The 14,192-nt window shown below is 38.0% G+C and overlaps 1 protein-coding gene across 2 annotated transcripts in view; it reads right to left on the bottom strand.

The window, feature by feature from the left end:
* Positions 1-328: 328 nt before the first annotated feature.
* Positions 329-14,192, bottom strand: part of Ero1a (endoplasmic reticulum oxidoreductase 1 alpha) — a 40,975-nt gene continuing 27,111 nt past the window's right edge. For both annotated transcript variants that reach the window (XM_057786132.1, XM_057786133.1), the window contains exons 10-16: positions 11,039-11,065; positions 10,825-10,917; positions 7,075-7,321; positions 6,354-6,423; positions 5,422-5,508; positions 5,214-5,347; positions 329-3,276 (exon numbers count right to left, since the gene is read on the bottom strand). In XM_057786132.1, the coding sequence (XP_057642115.1) occupies positions 3,216-3,276; positions 5,214-5,347; positions 5,422-5,508; positions 6,354-6,423; positions 7,075-7,321; positions 10,825-10,917; positions 11,039-11,065 (719 nt within the window). In that variant the 3' untranslated portion in view covers positions 329-3,215. The remainder of the gene's footprint in view (positions 3,277-5,213; positions 5,348-5,421; positions 5,509-6,353; positions 6,424-7,074; positions 7,322-10,824; positions 10,918-11,038; positions 11,066-14,192) is intronic.

Here is a 14,192-nt window from a genome sequence, read left to right as displayed (position 1 = left end):
CCTTAATGGAATTCATTCAATTTCATTCAAAAATCTCACTACAAATGGAATTTGCTTTTAGTGAATAATGAATACATCTGGATCACAACACATATTTCAGCCTGTTTGAAATAAAGTACCATGTTCTTAAATGGTAGTGTCATTAGGTAGACATTTATTCAAATGCTAAGCTAAGAAAAATCCTCACGAAATAGTGACATCTCCCTCCTGAGAATCTTACAGTTCGTCTAGTCTACAATCCAAGCTATTCTTTCATCATCGTTTCCTCCCTCAAACTTGTCCCAAAGTAGACACCATTCACGAATGACCAAAGACAACACCAGAGGTTAAATTATTTTCATCTTTATTGCCACCCTGAAGTCTACTGATCCTTGCTGTAAGCAAAGACAGTGAGGTACAGCTGTCACTGTGAAGCAGTTAATTCAACAAACATTTACATATGCCAAACATTATGCTATAGAGATTCCAAAATTAATAGTTTCTTTTCCTGCCCCTAAGGAGCTCACATTCTAGTAAAGGACACTTTAAAAAAAAATAAAACATACAGTACATAAAAAATAAGTGATTCAGTAGAGGTAGGTTGCAATTACAGTGGTGACCACAGGGAGGAGACAGGTGTAGTTTCAAAGAGAATTTCAAGAATGCATGGAATTTCCCAGATTGGAAAGAAGCCTGGGTTTCTCAATGCAAATATGGTGTCTACCAAGGTTTGGAGCAAGATCCACTCTGGACTTTTGAAAACCTTTAACACTTTTATCAGAACAGAGTGGCAAAGACAAGAAGAGTTTGGACACCAAGTAAAGGCTCTAACCACAAAGCTCATAAAATTGCCAGTGGGTATTAGGCTGAATGCTTCTAGCGGAATCTGGTAATATGGACCAACAGAGATGAGGAAACAGACTTTGTTAGTTCTTTGGATAACAGTAACAAAAATGAAAGAGAATAAAAGGTGGGAAGAAAATCAGCAGAACTCAAGACACCAACAGGAGGAAGAGGAATGAGCTGGAAGCCTTGTACGGAACAATGGTTCTGAAGTTAACCAAATAAGGAGCAGACACACAGTAGGTTTGTGTGTTTCAGAAGAGACGGTGGGATATCCAAGTGAGTCCAGCAGGAAAAGGGACTGAGAAGTCTGAGCTAAGATCTGTTGGGCATCACTGGGTGGGAAGAATCTCAAGAGTGAAGCACAGTGACTGAGAACAAGAAGTCTGAGGAGTGACATGTAGGTTAAATGAGGGGACCAGAGGAAAGACATCCAGGAAAGAACCATTTACAAGGATACGTAGTTACTGGGACTTCAAGGAAGGGATTGTCAAGAGGGTCAAGTGCAGGAAGTTCAAATCAAGAAATGGCTTGTTAACTATAGACTTAGAATAAGTTGCTAGACATCATTTGTAAGGACGGAGTTCACAGGGCAAATCAGGTGGGAGGCGGTAAGTGGAAGCAGTAAGAACAAGAATGGGTGATGAAATACCCTTGTATATGATGATCACTTAGTTACAAGTCCCCAAGAAAATGGACTTTCATTTGCTTCCCTATTCAAAAGAAGGGGGAAAAACGAGAAAGGAAAATAGGACACATTGCTAAATATAGTTGTATGATCATTCATTTAAAGTATACTAAATACATACTCACACATTCAATCAACGAATACTGGACACCAACTATATACCTGGCACTGAACCAAGTCTTAGAGACAGAGAAGAGACAAGCAGTGTAAAGTGACGTTTCTAACCTTACATATATAAATCTTGCTTCTCTTATGTGACATCTCAACCTATCCTAACTGCTCAGACATTATATATGATATAAAAGGGGTATAACTTTGAGGTATACAGCATTTATAATTGCTATGTGATGTAAATTCTTAAGCCACTTCAAATATTGTTCTTAGTGAAAAGCTTCTACTAATGAAAACCTATCAAAATTATAGTTCCATTTTATGGAGGCAAAAGAAATCAGGTTCATGTATTAAAAGCATGAATTATATACCCTATGATTACATGGGTCAAAAAAAGGCAACAACACTCAAACTTTAGGTGATTAAGACATGATATATTTCTTTATTTTAAGGCTTCTACTAGTTTAGCGAAGATTTATAAGATTTGGCTTTCCCTAAAAAAACAAAATCATTTTTAGGAAATAACTGCACATCACACGGAAGTATTCTGGATTAACACATGATGTCCATAACTAGTTCTCAAACAATAAATAAAAAACAGGATATCTGTGTCTACACAGAAGATAAAGCAGGGCCTGAGCACACAGCTAGGGGTGGGGGAGGGCTAGCCTAGCATGCCTGAGGTCCTGGATCAGTCCCCAGTGTGGGACAGGATGAGCAGTCACAACACATGTCAACTGTCAATCAATTTGAGTAAAACAGATTTTTTTTGTACTGTTTTTGAAACTTTTCTGTAAATCTGAAATTATATAAAAATAAAGGTTTCCCCAAAATTTACTATTAGGGGAAGTATTATGAGAATAAATATATAATCTATTCATCTTTCTACAACGTTTAGAAATTTCCTGTGCCTTTGAGTTGTTCTACTTCTCTACGGACAATCAAAATAGCTATATAACTCTAAAAGGAATGTTTCATACCAGTGTATTTTAGGGTTGCCAGGAAAACACAGGCCTCCCAGTTAAACCTGAACTTAAAACAAATTAATTACCTTTAGTATAAATACAGCCCTAATACTGCATACAACATACTTACACTTAAGAGAAAACTAGTTGCTTATCTAAAATTCAAATCTAACTGGGAATTCAGTATTTTCTTTGCAAACGAGGCAAATGAAAATTCATTGTGTTTTTAGGCTGATGACCATGGGTTATTGGTGAGCCTCTTAGAATTTTACAAACATTTGTCACAGCTACCTTAGCTTTATTTTTATCACATCTTCTTAAATACAGCTCTAGCTCAAGAGGCTAAAGACATCATTCACCTACCTTTATCTTATGGGAATTTGGTGATCTTAACCTTTGTCTAGTACTAAAATTTGTACATTATCAAAATACTACTTTTATTCACAATAATATTAAACATGAACACAATTTTTAAAAATGTCATTTACTTAAAACAATGTATTTCTCCTTTTACAAAAGCAGCTTTCTGGAAACATTTGGCTTGAGAGGCCACTGCACTCAGGCTGCTCGGAGACATTCAGTTCTTTGGCCTCCCGTGTCCAGAAACAGGCGGTTCCAACCTGTCCTCCTCAGTGAACATTCTGCAGCAAGTGCCTGAAGTTCTCTAATTCTCTCACGCTTGTAGAAATCCTGTAACCAAGAAACGCTTCACTTTAGAACACTTTCAAAAATTTTCTGTGATTTTTCGTTTTTAGAGTATATAAAAAGTTTAAAATAGTTTATTTCAGTCATTTGAAAGGTACATAAATCTACTTAAATCCTAAGCAAACCTAAGATAGTATTACCAAAATACAAGCTAACTTTTAATATTGGAGTATTAAAATATATACATATGAAATTACATAAATGTATATTTTAAATATCCAGAGCTACATTAAAGTATTTAAAGCACATCAGTATTTAGTATGTAATACTTAAGTATATAAGTACAAAATACTTAGATATTTTAGGTATTCATTAATGTATTTGTATACATTATGTTATTTGTATCACATACATAATATAAATATGGAAATGTAGAAACATTAAATTAAGTATTTAAATATCCAGAAGTATAAGAATACAATAAATAATATACCTTTATTTACTACTAAATGTACAAAAATCAAAGCTATTCATCTTTATAATAAAGACTGAGAAAAACCAATTTTGACCCAAATGTTCTCACCGATTTTTATATAAAGTAAAATCTGTTCTGTATTGTATTTCTGCATGTTCCCTTTCACATGCACTTCAGCTCTGCTCCCTACTACGATAAAAGTAAAACACACGATTGCATTGTACACTCAAGCTCCTAGGTGCTAGAGAATTTTTTAAGCCAATTATTTCAATCCTAAAACATTTGACTTTTTATTTTATTTTATTTGTGGGTTTTCAAGACAGGGTTTCTCTGTAGCTTTGTAGCCTATCATGGAACTAGCTCTTGTAGACCAAGCTGGCCTTGAACTCACAGAGATCTCAACTGCCTGCCTCTGCCTCCCCGAGTGCTGGGATTAAAGGTGGTACCACCACCACCTGGCTGATATTATTTTTAAGTGAACAAAATGCAGCCCTTAAAAATGTTAATTGAAGCTGGGCAGTGGTGGCGTACATGTTTAATCCCAGCATTTGGGGGGCAGAGGCAGGCAATCTTTGTGAGTTCAAGGCCAGCTTGGTCTACAAGAGCTAGTTCCAGGACATGTTCCAAAACTACAGAGAAACCCTGTTTCAAAAAAACAAAGAAGGAAGAAGGAAGGAAGGAAGGAAGGAAGGAAGGAAGGAAGGAAGGAAGGAAGGAAGGAAGGAAGGAAGGAAGGAAGGAAGGAAGGAAGGAAAGGGAGGAGGAGGAGAAGAAGAACAAGAACAAGAAAATGAAAGAAAAGAAAATGTTAATTGAGGGGAGGAGAGAATGCTGCCTAGCCTGCTATGGCTAAATCCTCAGCACAGAAGAAGAGAGGTTTGTCAATCCGAGGATCAAGATGAGCCAGCAGGAAACACCATCCACATTTCAAACTGTTGATGTATCTTCCATTTCTCATGCTGTTTCTCAAAACATCTGACAGGAAATAATTATTTCTGAAGAATTACTAATCTTTCTGTGTGATGCTGAGTTCATAGAAATATTTGTGACTTCTCATACCCTTCAAAAATAATACCAATAAAATGCTTTTAAATAATTACAATAAGCTGGGTCTGATGGCACATGTCTGTTATCCCAGGAGGAAGGCAGAGGCTGGCAGATCTCTGTGTTCAAGCCCAACCTGGTCTACAAAGTGAGATCTCACCTCAAAACAGAAAAAAACAAAATACCATGTACATATGTACAAATGTACAAAATAATTACAATAAAATGTACAAATTTAACAGTACCCAAATGTCAGTAAATTAGATAGGAATATAAACAATAGATGAAAATAATCAAGTAGTAATTGTATGTGTGTATATTCTTAAGGTATTTTATCAGATCATATGATTGTATAACAAGATAATTTTACTGAAAATAACATCCCTAGTTTTATCTGAAAATGTACCTATTAACATCAGACTTAGATGGCTAGCAGAAACAATTTCAGTACATTAAAACTAACCTTCCAAATGCATTAAACAATGAGACTATTTCCTGTCGGGTTAGCTGGAATTCATAACTTGGTCCACTTTCTGGCATATTTGCTATCAGTTTCTCGGAAAACAAGATCTTCAGAGCAGTGCCCAAACCCTGAGTCTAAAACAGAAAGAAGAAAACAAATAAGAAAACGTCTCAACAAAGAGTGAAGAAGAGGACTGAGCAAGACTCACCTGCAGCTTCCCCCACAGTCGACACTTGAAACAGCCAACACAGTCCATGATTCTCGAAATATTTCTAAAATGTTGTCGGAAGTCCTCCTGAAAACAATGTAACATGATTTTATGTAAGTTGTATACTTATGCAATCAACTAAAAATTGTTTTCTGTGTGCTTTCCATGTGTCTAACCATGGACGGCGAACCAAAAAGCACCAAACAAAGCAGCGCACACGGAGCCTTACTACACACCAGAGTCCTTCTTAGCACCGAGTCTTCCCACAAATCCAAAACTACTCTGATCTACCCCTCATGAATTTCTTTAAAAGACTCAGACTGTTAGACAGCAGGCTTAAATTCATTCCCCTAGCAACCTGTATATTTTGAAACCAGCCCTATCTCACTCCAAACCCACGCTACCCGAAAAGGAACCTAAGTATTTAGTTTTATATGTCAATATTGGAAGTTGTGGGATTAGACGGTATCAGGATGGTGACCTCTGATAATGTTAAATTATAGCTGTCCTTTCCTGGAATTAGGGGAAACACGGTTTTTTTTCACTACTGCTAGTAGTGATAAACAAAACAGCCGGGCGGTGGTGGCGCACGCCTTTAATCCCAGCACTTGGGAGGCAGAGGCAGGCGGATCTCTGTGAGTTCGAGACCAGCCTGGTCTACAAGAGCTAGTTCCAGGACAGGCTCCAAAACCACAGAGAAACCCTGTCTCGAAAAACCGAAAAAAAAAAAAAAAGAGAGAGAGTTCTGAACACATAGTGCACACCTATTTATTAGGCATCCTCGTGAGCAAAAGGCCACTAAAGCTTTCCCCAACGGAAAGCCAGTGCTCTAACCAAGCTCCCATCCCAATCCACCTCTCTCCGCAGCCTCTTTCGGGAATCTGCGATCTTCCGCTCACACCCGCATATTCAACAGGCTGAAGTATAATTACCTTTAGTTTATGTGCTTCATTCTTATCCCCAGCAAAAAAAGAGTTCTCATCAAAATGCAAAGGAAATGACCTGTGTTTTAAACAGAGAAGGGTCATGTTCGTATAAGTATCGAAAGTCATGCTAATATATTTTACTGGTCAGTGATAAATAATTAAAATAGAATAAAAATCAGTAACAGCAAAAATGCAAACAAATACTTATCCTCAAATTTAAATGCTAAGTGCATTAGAAGTCTGGCCCCAAACTTAGACTGCGCAAATAAAAATAATGCTGGTATTAAGAACTTAAAAAAAAAAAAAAACCACAGGTGGTGGTGCCTTTAATCCCAGCCCTTGGGAGGCAGAGGCAGGCGGAGCAGTTGAGTTCAAGGACAGTCTGGTCTACAAAGCAAGTTCCAGAACACCCAGAATTAGAATTACAGAGAAACTCTGTCCAAAAAAAAAAAAAAAAAGTTGTAATACACAGGACAAAGTAAAACCAAGAAACCCTAGATCTGGGAAGGCCAGGTATGGTGATAAACACCTATTTTCCCAGCTCGTAGGAGGCTGAGCAGGAGAATCTAACCATCTCAAAGAAACAAAAAGTTCTAAAGTCCAATGAACAGAACTACAGTTAAATTATTTTGAAGATGGTTTCCTGCTCTAACTAAATAATGCAGTTACTTTGGATACCACCCCTCGTCTCTATGCTAATGTATACGTTGTAGAACATAGAACCTACTTGATTTCATGAAGAATCTCCAGAAGTAACGCTTTGTTTTCTGCATCCTGAACTTTATCTCCCGTGAAGAGCTGAAAATCTGGGCGCTCAAAAAACGGGAGCACTTTCGAAAGAGCCCTTAACTCTATCAAGTACAGGAAGTACAAGTTCTTCAGCCGCCTCGGGCCCTCTCCTTCAGTCAAAACCCCATCGAAGCGCTGCTGGAACTCTGTCACGTTGTGGCCCCACTTCTTCTCCAGCCAAGTATCTAAGAAGAATGTTAAGTGATTCAAGTGTACAGATAAGTAATTTCCATTTTAATTATAAGGGGCTATTCATATTTATAAAAGTTAATTTTATTTTGTAGTTTAAAATACATTAATTCAACCAAGAAATTTTTTTAAAGTTTAGTCTTTAAAAATTCTGTCATAAACCAGACGTGGAAGTGCACACCTTTAGTTCCAGGCAGAAGCAGATGACTCTTTGTGAGTTCAAGGCCAGCTTGTTCTACACAGAATGCCAGGACAGACAAAGCTATAAGACCTTACATCCAAAAAAAAAGGATGTGCAGTGGTGGAGCATGCCTTTAATCTCAGCACTCAGGAGGCAGAGATAGGCATATCTCAGTGACTTCGAGGCCAACCTGCTCTACAGAGCAAATTCCAGGACACAGAAAAACTCTGCTTGAAAAACTACAAAGAGATAGATAGATAGATAGATAGATAGATAGATAGATAGATAGATAGATAGATAGATAGATAGATGAATAAATAAAAATTTAGAAATTCTATAGTAAGAATTTTGTCATCTGGAACCCATTCTTATTCTTAATTTATTTATTTTTATTTTATGCACACTGGTGTTTTACCATGGGTGTTGGGTCCTGGACCTGAAATGACAGACAGTTGTGGGTGCTAGGAATTGAACCTGAGTCCTCTGGAAGATCAGTCAGTCCTCCCAACTACTGAGCCATCTCTCCAGCCCCAGGGAACCCATTCTTTTTTTTTTTTTGGTTTTTCGAGACAGGGTTTCTCTGTGGCTTTGGAGCCTGTCCTGGAACTAGCTCTGTAAACCAGGCTGGTCTGGAACTCACAGAGATCCACCTGCCTCTGCCTCCCGAGTGCTGGGATTAAAGGTGTGTGCCACCACCGCCCGGCAGGGAACCCATTCTTAAAGGCAAAATAAATCAAATATTTACAGAGAAAATTGGTTTTTGATAAAGATCAAATTTCTGAGTATCAACAATCATAAAATCAAAATATATAATTAAAAATGAGTTGCTAAGCTGAAGAGGTGGCTGAGCAGTTAAGAGCACCGTAACTTCTGGAGGACCTAACTTCAGGTCCCAGAATCCATGGCAGCTCACAATTGCCTGTAATTCCTACTCCATGAGGACCTGACACCTCTGGCTCCTAAGGCACTCGTACTCACATGCACATACCCCACATATGTATGTATAATTAGTAATAAAAGGAGATTGTTTGAGTGACTATCTGAAATTACTAACGAATTTAAAGCACTATTTCAGATCAGTTACCATTTTGTTTCTAAAAGGTAAAATATTTCCCAAGTCCAGAAGAAGTAAGTTACTAAGGAAAATCAACCATGGTTTGACTTTCTTCAAGAATCCTAAACCATGAAGAACAGCAGACAATGCTGTAGCCATTAAAGTCTGCACATAAATAAATGCTCTCATATGGTAACAAACTGTGCTCTTGGGTTTTAATTTCCACAGCCAACAGAAAACATTTCCAACGTGATGTGTATAATTTTGAGAGAGTTGGTAATATACGGAGCCAGTGAACTGCGTACAGTTTCCACCTTCCTAATCACTGCCATTTACAAGGGGATTCTGACTGCTCAATAGCCAAACAAGTCTGTTTTACATCCATGTAAACACCAAGAAAATGTTAAGAATACCAAAAAACACAGATTCAATGCAATGCCCATCAAAATCCCAACAAAATTCTACAAAGACCTCGAAAGAACGGTATTCAACTTCATTTAGAAAAGCAAAAAACCCAGGATAGCCAAAACAATCCTGTACAATAAAAGAACTTCTGGAGGCATCACAATCCCTGACTTCAAACTCTACTACAGAGCTACAGTACTGAAAACAGCCTGGTACTGGCATAAGAACAGACAGGAGGACCAATGGAACCAAACAGAAGACCTGGATATCAATTCACACATCTTGGAACACCTGATCTTTGATAAAGAAGCAAAAAATATTAAATGGAAAAAAGAAAGCATATTTAGCAAGTGGTGCTGGCATAACTGGATAGCAACATGTAGAAGAATGAAAATAGACCCATATCTATCACCATGCACAAAACTCAAGTCCAAATCGATAAGACCTCAACATAAAACCAACCACACTGAACCTTATAGAAGAGAAAGTGGGAAGCACACTTGAACATATTGGCACAGGGAACCACTTCCTAAATAGATCCCCAGCAGCACAGACACTGAGAGAAACAATTAATAAATGGGACCTCCTGAAACTGAAAAGCTTCTGTAAAGCAAAGGACACGGTCAACAAGACAAAACGACAGCCTACATTATGGGAGAAGATCTTCACTAACCCCACATCAGACAGAGGTCTGATCTCCAAAATATACAAAGAACTCAAGAAATTGGACACCAAAAGAACACATAATCCAATTAAAAAAAATGGAGTACAGACCTAAACAGAGAACTCTCAACAGAGGAATCTAAAATGGCTGAAAGACACTTAAGGAAATGTTCAACATCCTTAGTCGTCAGAGAAACGCAAATCAAAACAACTCTGAGATTCCATCTTACACTTGTAAGAATGACCAAGATCAAAACACTGATGACAACTTATGCTGGAGAGGTTTTGGGGAAAAGAGAACACTTTTGCATTGCTGGTGGAAATGCAAGCTGGTACAACCCCTTTGGATGTCAGTGTGGCAACTTCTCAGAAAATTAGGAAACAACCTTCCTCAAGACCCAGTAATACCACTTTTGGGTATATAGCCAAAGGATGCTCAACCATGCCGCAAAGATATGTGCTCAACCATGTTCATAGCAGCTTTGTTTGTCACAGCCAGAACTTGGAAACAACCTAAATGCCCCTCGATTGAAGAATGGATAGGAAAAATGTGACATATTTACACAATGCAGTACTACACAGCAGAAAAAAATAATGGCATCTTAAGTTTTGCAGGAAAATGGATGGAGCTAGAAAACATTATTTTGAGTGAGGTAACCCAGACACAGAAAGACAATTATCACATGTACTCACTCATAAGTGGTTTTTAATCATAAAGCAAAGAAAGCCAGCCTACAAACCACAATCCCAGAGAACTTAGACAACAATGAGGACACTAAGAGAGACTTACATAGATCTAATATACATGGGAAGTAGAAAATAGAAAAAGACAAGATCTCCTGAGTAAATTGGGAGTATGGGGACCTTGAGGGGAGGAGGGCTGAAGTGGGGAGAGGAGAGGCAGGGAGGGGAGCATAGAAAAATGTAGCGCTCAATAAATATCAATAAAAAAAATACCTAAAAACAAGTGCATTTAAGATTTTAAAAGTACGGGCTGGAGAGATGGCTCAGAGGTTAAGAGCATTGCCTGCTCTTCCAAAGGTCCTGAGTTCAATTCCCAGCAACCACATGGTGGCTCACAACCATCTGTAATGGGGTCTGGTGCCCTCTTCTGGCCTGCAGGCATACACACAGACAGAATATTGTATGCATAATAAATAAATATTTAAAAAAAAAAAGATTTTAAAAGTACATACCTTGTAAAAGATACCTTGCACTCAAATGCACATTTATGCTTGCATGGAGACCAGATATAAGCCTGTAGAATGCTCTCTTTTCTACACAGAGGCCTAAAAGAAATCAATGGTTGAGAAATAAAATTTTGTATGTGAATCTTGGTAATTTAAGATTTTATGACTTTAAAAATGAAACACTTTACCATTTAAATTTGTTTAAAAGTTTCTGATTTACCTTCTAGCCAGCTGTAAAAAGTGTTCTCTGAAATGAAAAGAAAAATTGTCATAGCTTTTTCATAACACCAAGATATAAATTTTCAAGTGTTTTAAAGATTGTTCCAGCTAGTCAAGCAGTGGTGGTGCACACATTTAATCCCAGCACTCGGGAGGCAGAGGCAGGCCGACCTCTCTGGGAGTTCGAGGACAGCCTGGTCTACAAGAGCTAGTTCCAGGACAGGCTCCAAAGCTACAGAGAAACCCTATCTCAGGGTGGGGAAAAAATTGTTCCAGCTAAAGGTCTGAATCTTACAATTTCTTTCTTTTTTTTTTTTTAAAGATTTATTTATTATGTATACAGTGCTCTGTCTGCATGTATGCCACCAGACCAGAAGAGGGCACCAGATCTCATTATAGATGGTTGTGAGCCACCATGTGGTTGCTGGGAATTGAACTCAGGACCTTTGGAAGAGCAGGCAATGCTCTTAACCTCTGAGCCATCTCTCCAGCCCCCCTACAATTTCTTCAAAGGAAAAGAAGGTTGGGCGTGGATCCAGGAAGCACTGCTCTGCCCTCAGACGCTGTCTCTAACATTTTATCTGATATCAAACTGTAGAATTAGGGGTCTGGAGGAATGTCACTCTGGTACATCACTTGACTTCATGTTTATGACCCCTGGGTTCAACCCCTAAGACCTCTCTCCCACAAGTAACACACACACACTAAATCTAGCAAGACTGCTTAACTAGATAAATTTTCATAGCAATCTATGCTTTAAAAAGTCAGTACTTTCACATATTTAAGCTAAGAAGCAAACACTGTAAGATGACTGCAAATGTAACAGAACCTCATGCAGCTCACCACCTCCACAGAGCAGCGGGGCAGGGCTAGAAACAGCAACACTGCCAACATAGTAAAGCTTACTAATTCTGGTTTCAGAATTCTGCTCTAAAGAAATAAGATGGGAAGAGGACGAGGAATTTGCAGAAAAGTAACTATTTTAATTTTAAGGCCTCAAGTCAAAATCTGTCAGTAATGCCGGGCGGTGGTGGCGCACGCCTTTAATCCCAGCACTCGGGAGGCAGAGGCAGGCGGATCTCTGTGAGTTCGAGACCAGCCTGGTCTACAAGAGCTAGTTCCAGGACAGGCTCCAAAACCACAGAGAAACCCTGTCTCGAAAAACCAAAAAAAAAAAAAAAAAAAAAATCTGTCAGTAATGCCTGACTTAACAGAATATTAAACTACATAACATGGTAAAATTAACACATCTATTGAAACTGACAAAGAAGTATAACAAGAACATGAAAATATTTTAAACATTTTATAAAATATGTAAGAAATTACATCGTTCATGCAATATTTGTTATAGCGATGATAAAACTATTATGCCGGGACCCTTTTATTTTACTAACGTTGTTTAAAATGATAATAAACTGGCCGGGCGGTGGTGGCGCACGCCTTTAATCCCAGCCCTCGGGAGGCAGAGGCAGGCAGATCTCTGTGAGTTCGAGACCAGCCTGATCTACAAGAGCTAGTTCCAGGACAGGCTCCAAAGCCACAGTAAACCCTATCTTGAGGGCTGGAGAGATGGTTCAGTGGTTAAAAGCATTGACTGTTCTTCCAGAGTACCTGAGTTCAATTCCCAGCAACCACATGGTGGCTCACAACCATCTGTAATGAGATCTGGCGCCCTCTTCTGGCCTGCAGGCATACATGGAGGCAGAATGTTGTATACATAATAAATAAATAAAATAAAAAATTCACCATGACCAAAAGCAACTTAGGGAGAAAAGGGTTTATTTAAAAAAAAAGAAAGAAAGAAAGAAAGAAAGAAAGAAAGAAAGAAAGAAAGAAAGAAAGAAACCCTGTCTTGAAAAACCAAAAAAAAGGTAATAAACTAAGCATAAATCTATGAAAGAAATAAGAATGATAAACTCAACTATATAAAAACTTCCATTTGTTAGTCAGAAAACTAAATAAACAAAAGCAACCGAAATGCAAGCAAGCTGGATAAAATGTATGTTGCAAGCATGACAAAGGGCTAATATCCCAAATATAAATATATAAAAGTCCATAAACAATAAAATGTTAATATACCCATTAAAGGATAAATGGGGAATGGAAAATTACAAATAGAATAGCTGACATAAACTGTTCAATCATGCCAGTAACTAAAAGATAAAAATTAAAAGATATTTTTAATAATCAAAACAGAAAAAAAAAAAGCATGGGTTGGAGAGATGGCCCGTGGTTAAGAGCACACGCTGCTCTGCAGAGGACCTGAGCTCATTTCCAAGCACCCGTGTCAGGCGGATCACGGCTGCATGGAACTCCAGATCCAGACAGTCTGACGCCCTCTTCTGCCTCCAAAATCGACGCATTCATGTGCATATAGCACACAAAGACACACATATAAATATAATTAAAAATAAAACAAATTTTTAAAAATACAATAATACTGCCACAGTTAGTTTCAGCTGTCGACACCCCTGGGAAGAAGGAATCTCGGCTGAGGAATTCCCTCCACCAGTCTGTCCTGGGGCATGTCTGTGGGGCACGATTACAAGTAGACGTAGGCAGGCCCAGTCCACTGAGGGCAGTTACATCCCTAGGCAGCTGGGCCTGAGACTTATGAAGAAGGGAGCTGAGCAAACAGAGGAAGCAAGCCAGCAGGTAGCATTCCTCCATACATTTCTGCTTCATGTCCCTGGCCTTGATTTCCCTCAAGGATGGACTGTAACTTGTAAACTAAAAAGTGTTTTCTCTTATTTGTTTTCAAGTTATGGTGTTTAACAGTAACAAAAAAGCAAACTAGAATATAGCTAATGATTACAAGGACCAGATAAGAACATATGCTTATTTATATAAGAACATATGTTTGTGTGTATATAATACATATTATATATTATTACATGATTATTCAAATAATATTTATGTAATATATTCTAATAATTATATGCACAAACATGTCCTTATATAATATAATAATTATATATGCATAAGTTCATAACAAATATGAATTTATCTAAAGTGTCACGATGTTCCACAGCGCAGCAGTATGAAATCATAACCAGGAGTGTGGCATCTAAGTCTTAACCTTGCTACTTATAACTCACAGATTTCGGTCACGCTGCTCCTAACCCTCTCTGGAAATTGTTTTCCTCAATTATAAA

The sequence above is a fragment of the Chionomys nivalis genome, chromosome 12 (assembly GCF_950005125.1).
Source record: "Chionomys nivalis chromosome 12, mChiNiv1.1, whole genome shotgun sequence".
Lineage (NCBI taxonomy): Eukaryota > Metazoa > Chordata > Mammalia > Rodentia > Cricetidae > Chionomys > Chionomys nivalis.
The sequence above is the reverse complement of the archived record's forward strand: the minus strand, read 5'-3'. Positions and strand labels throughout refer to the sequence as shown.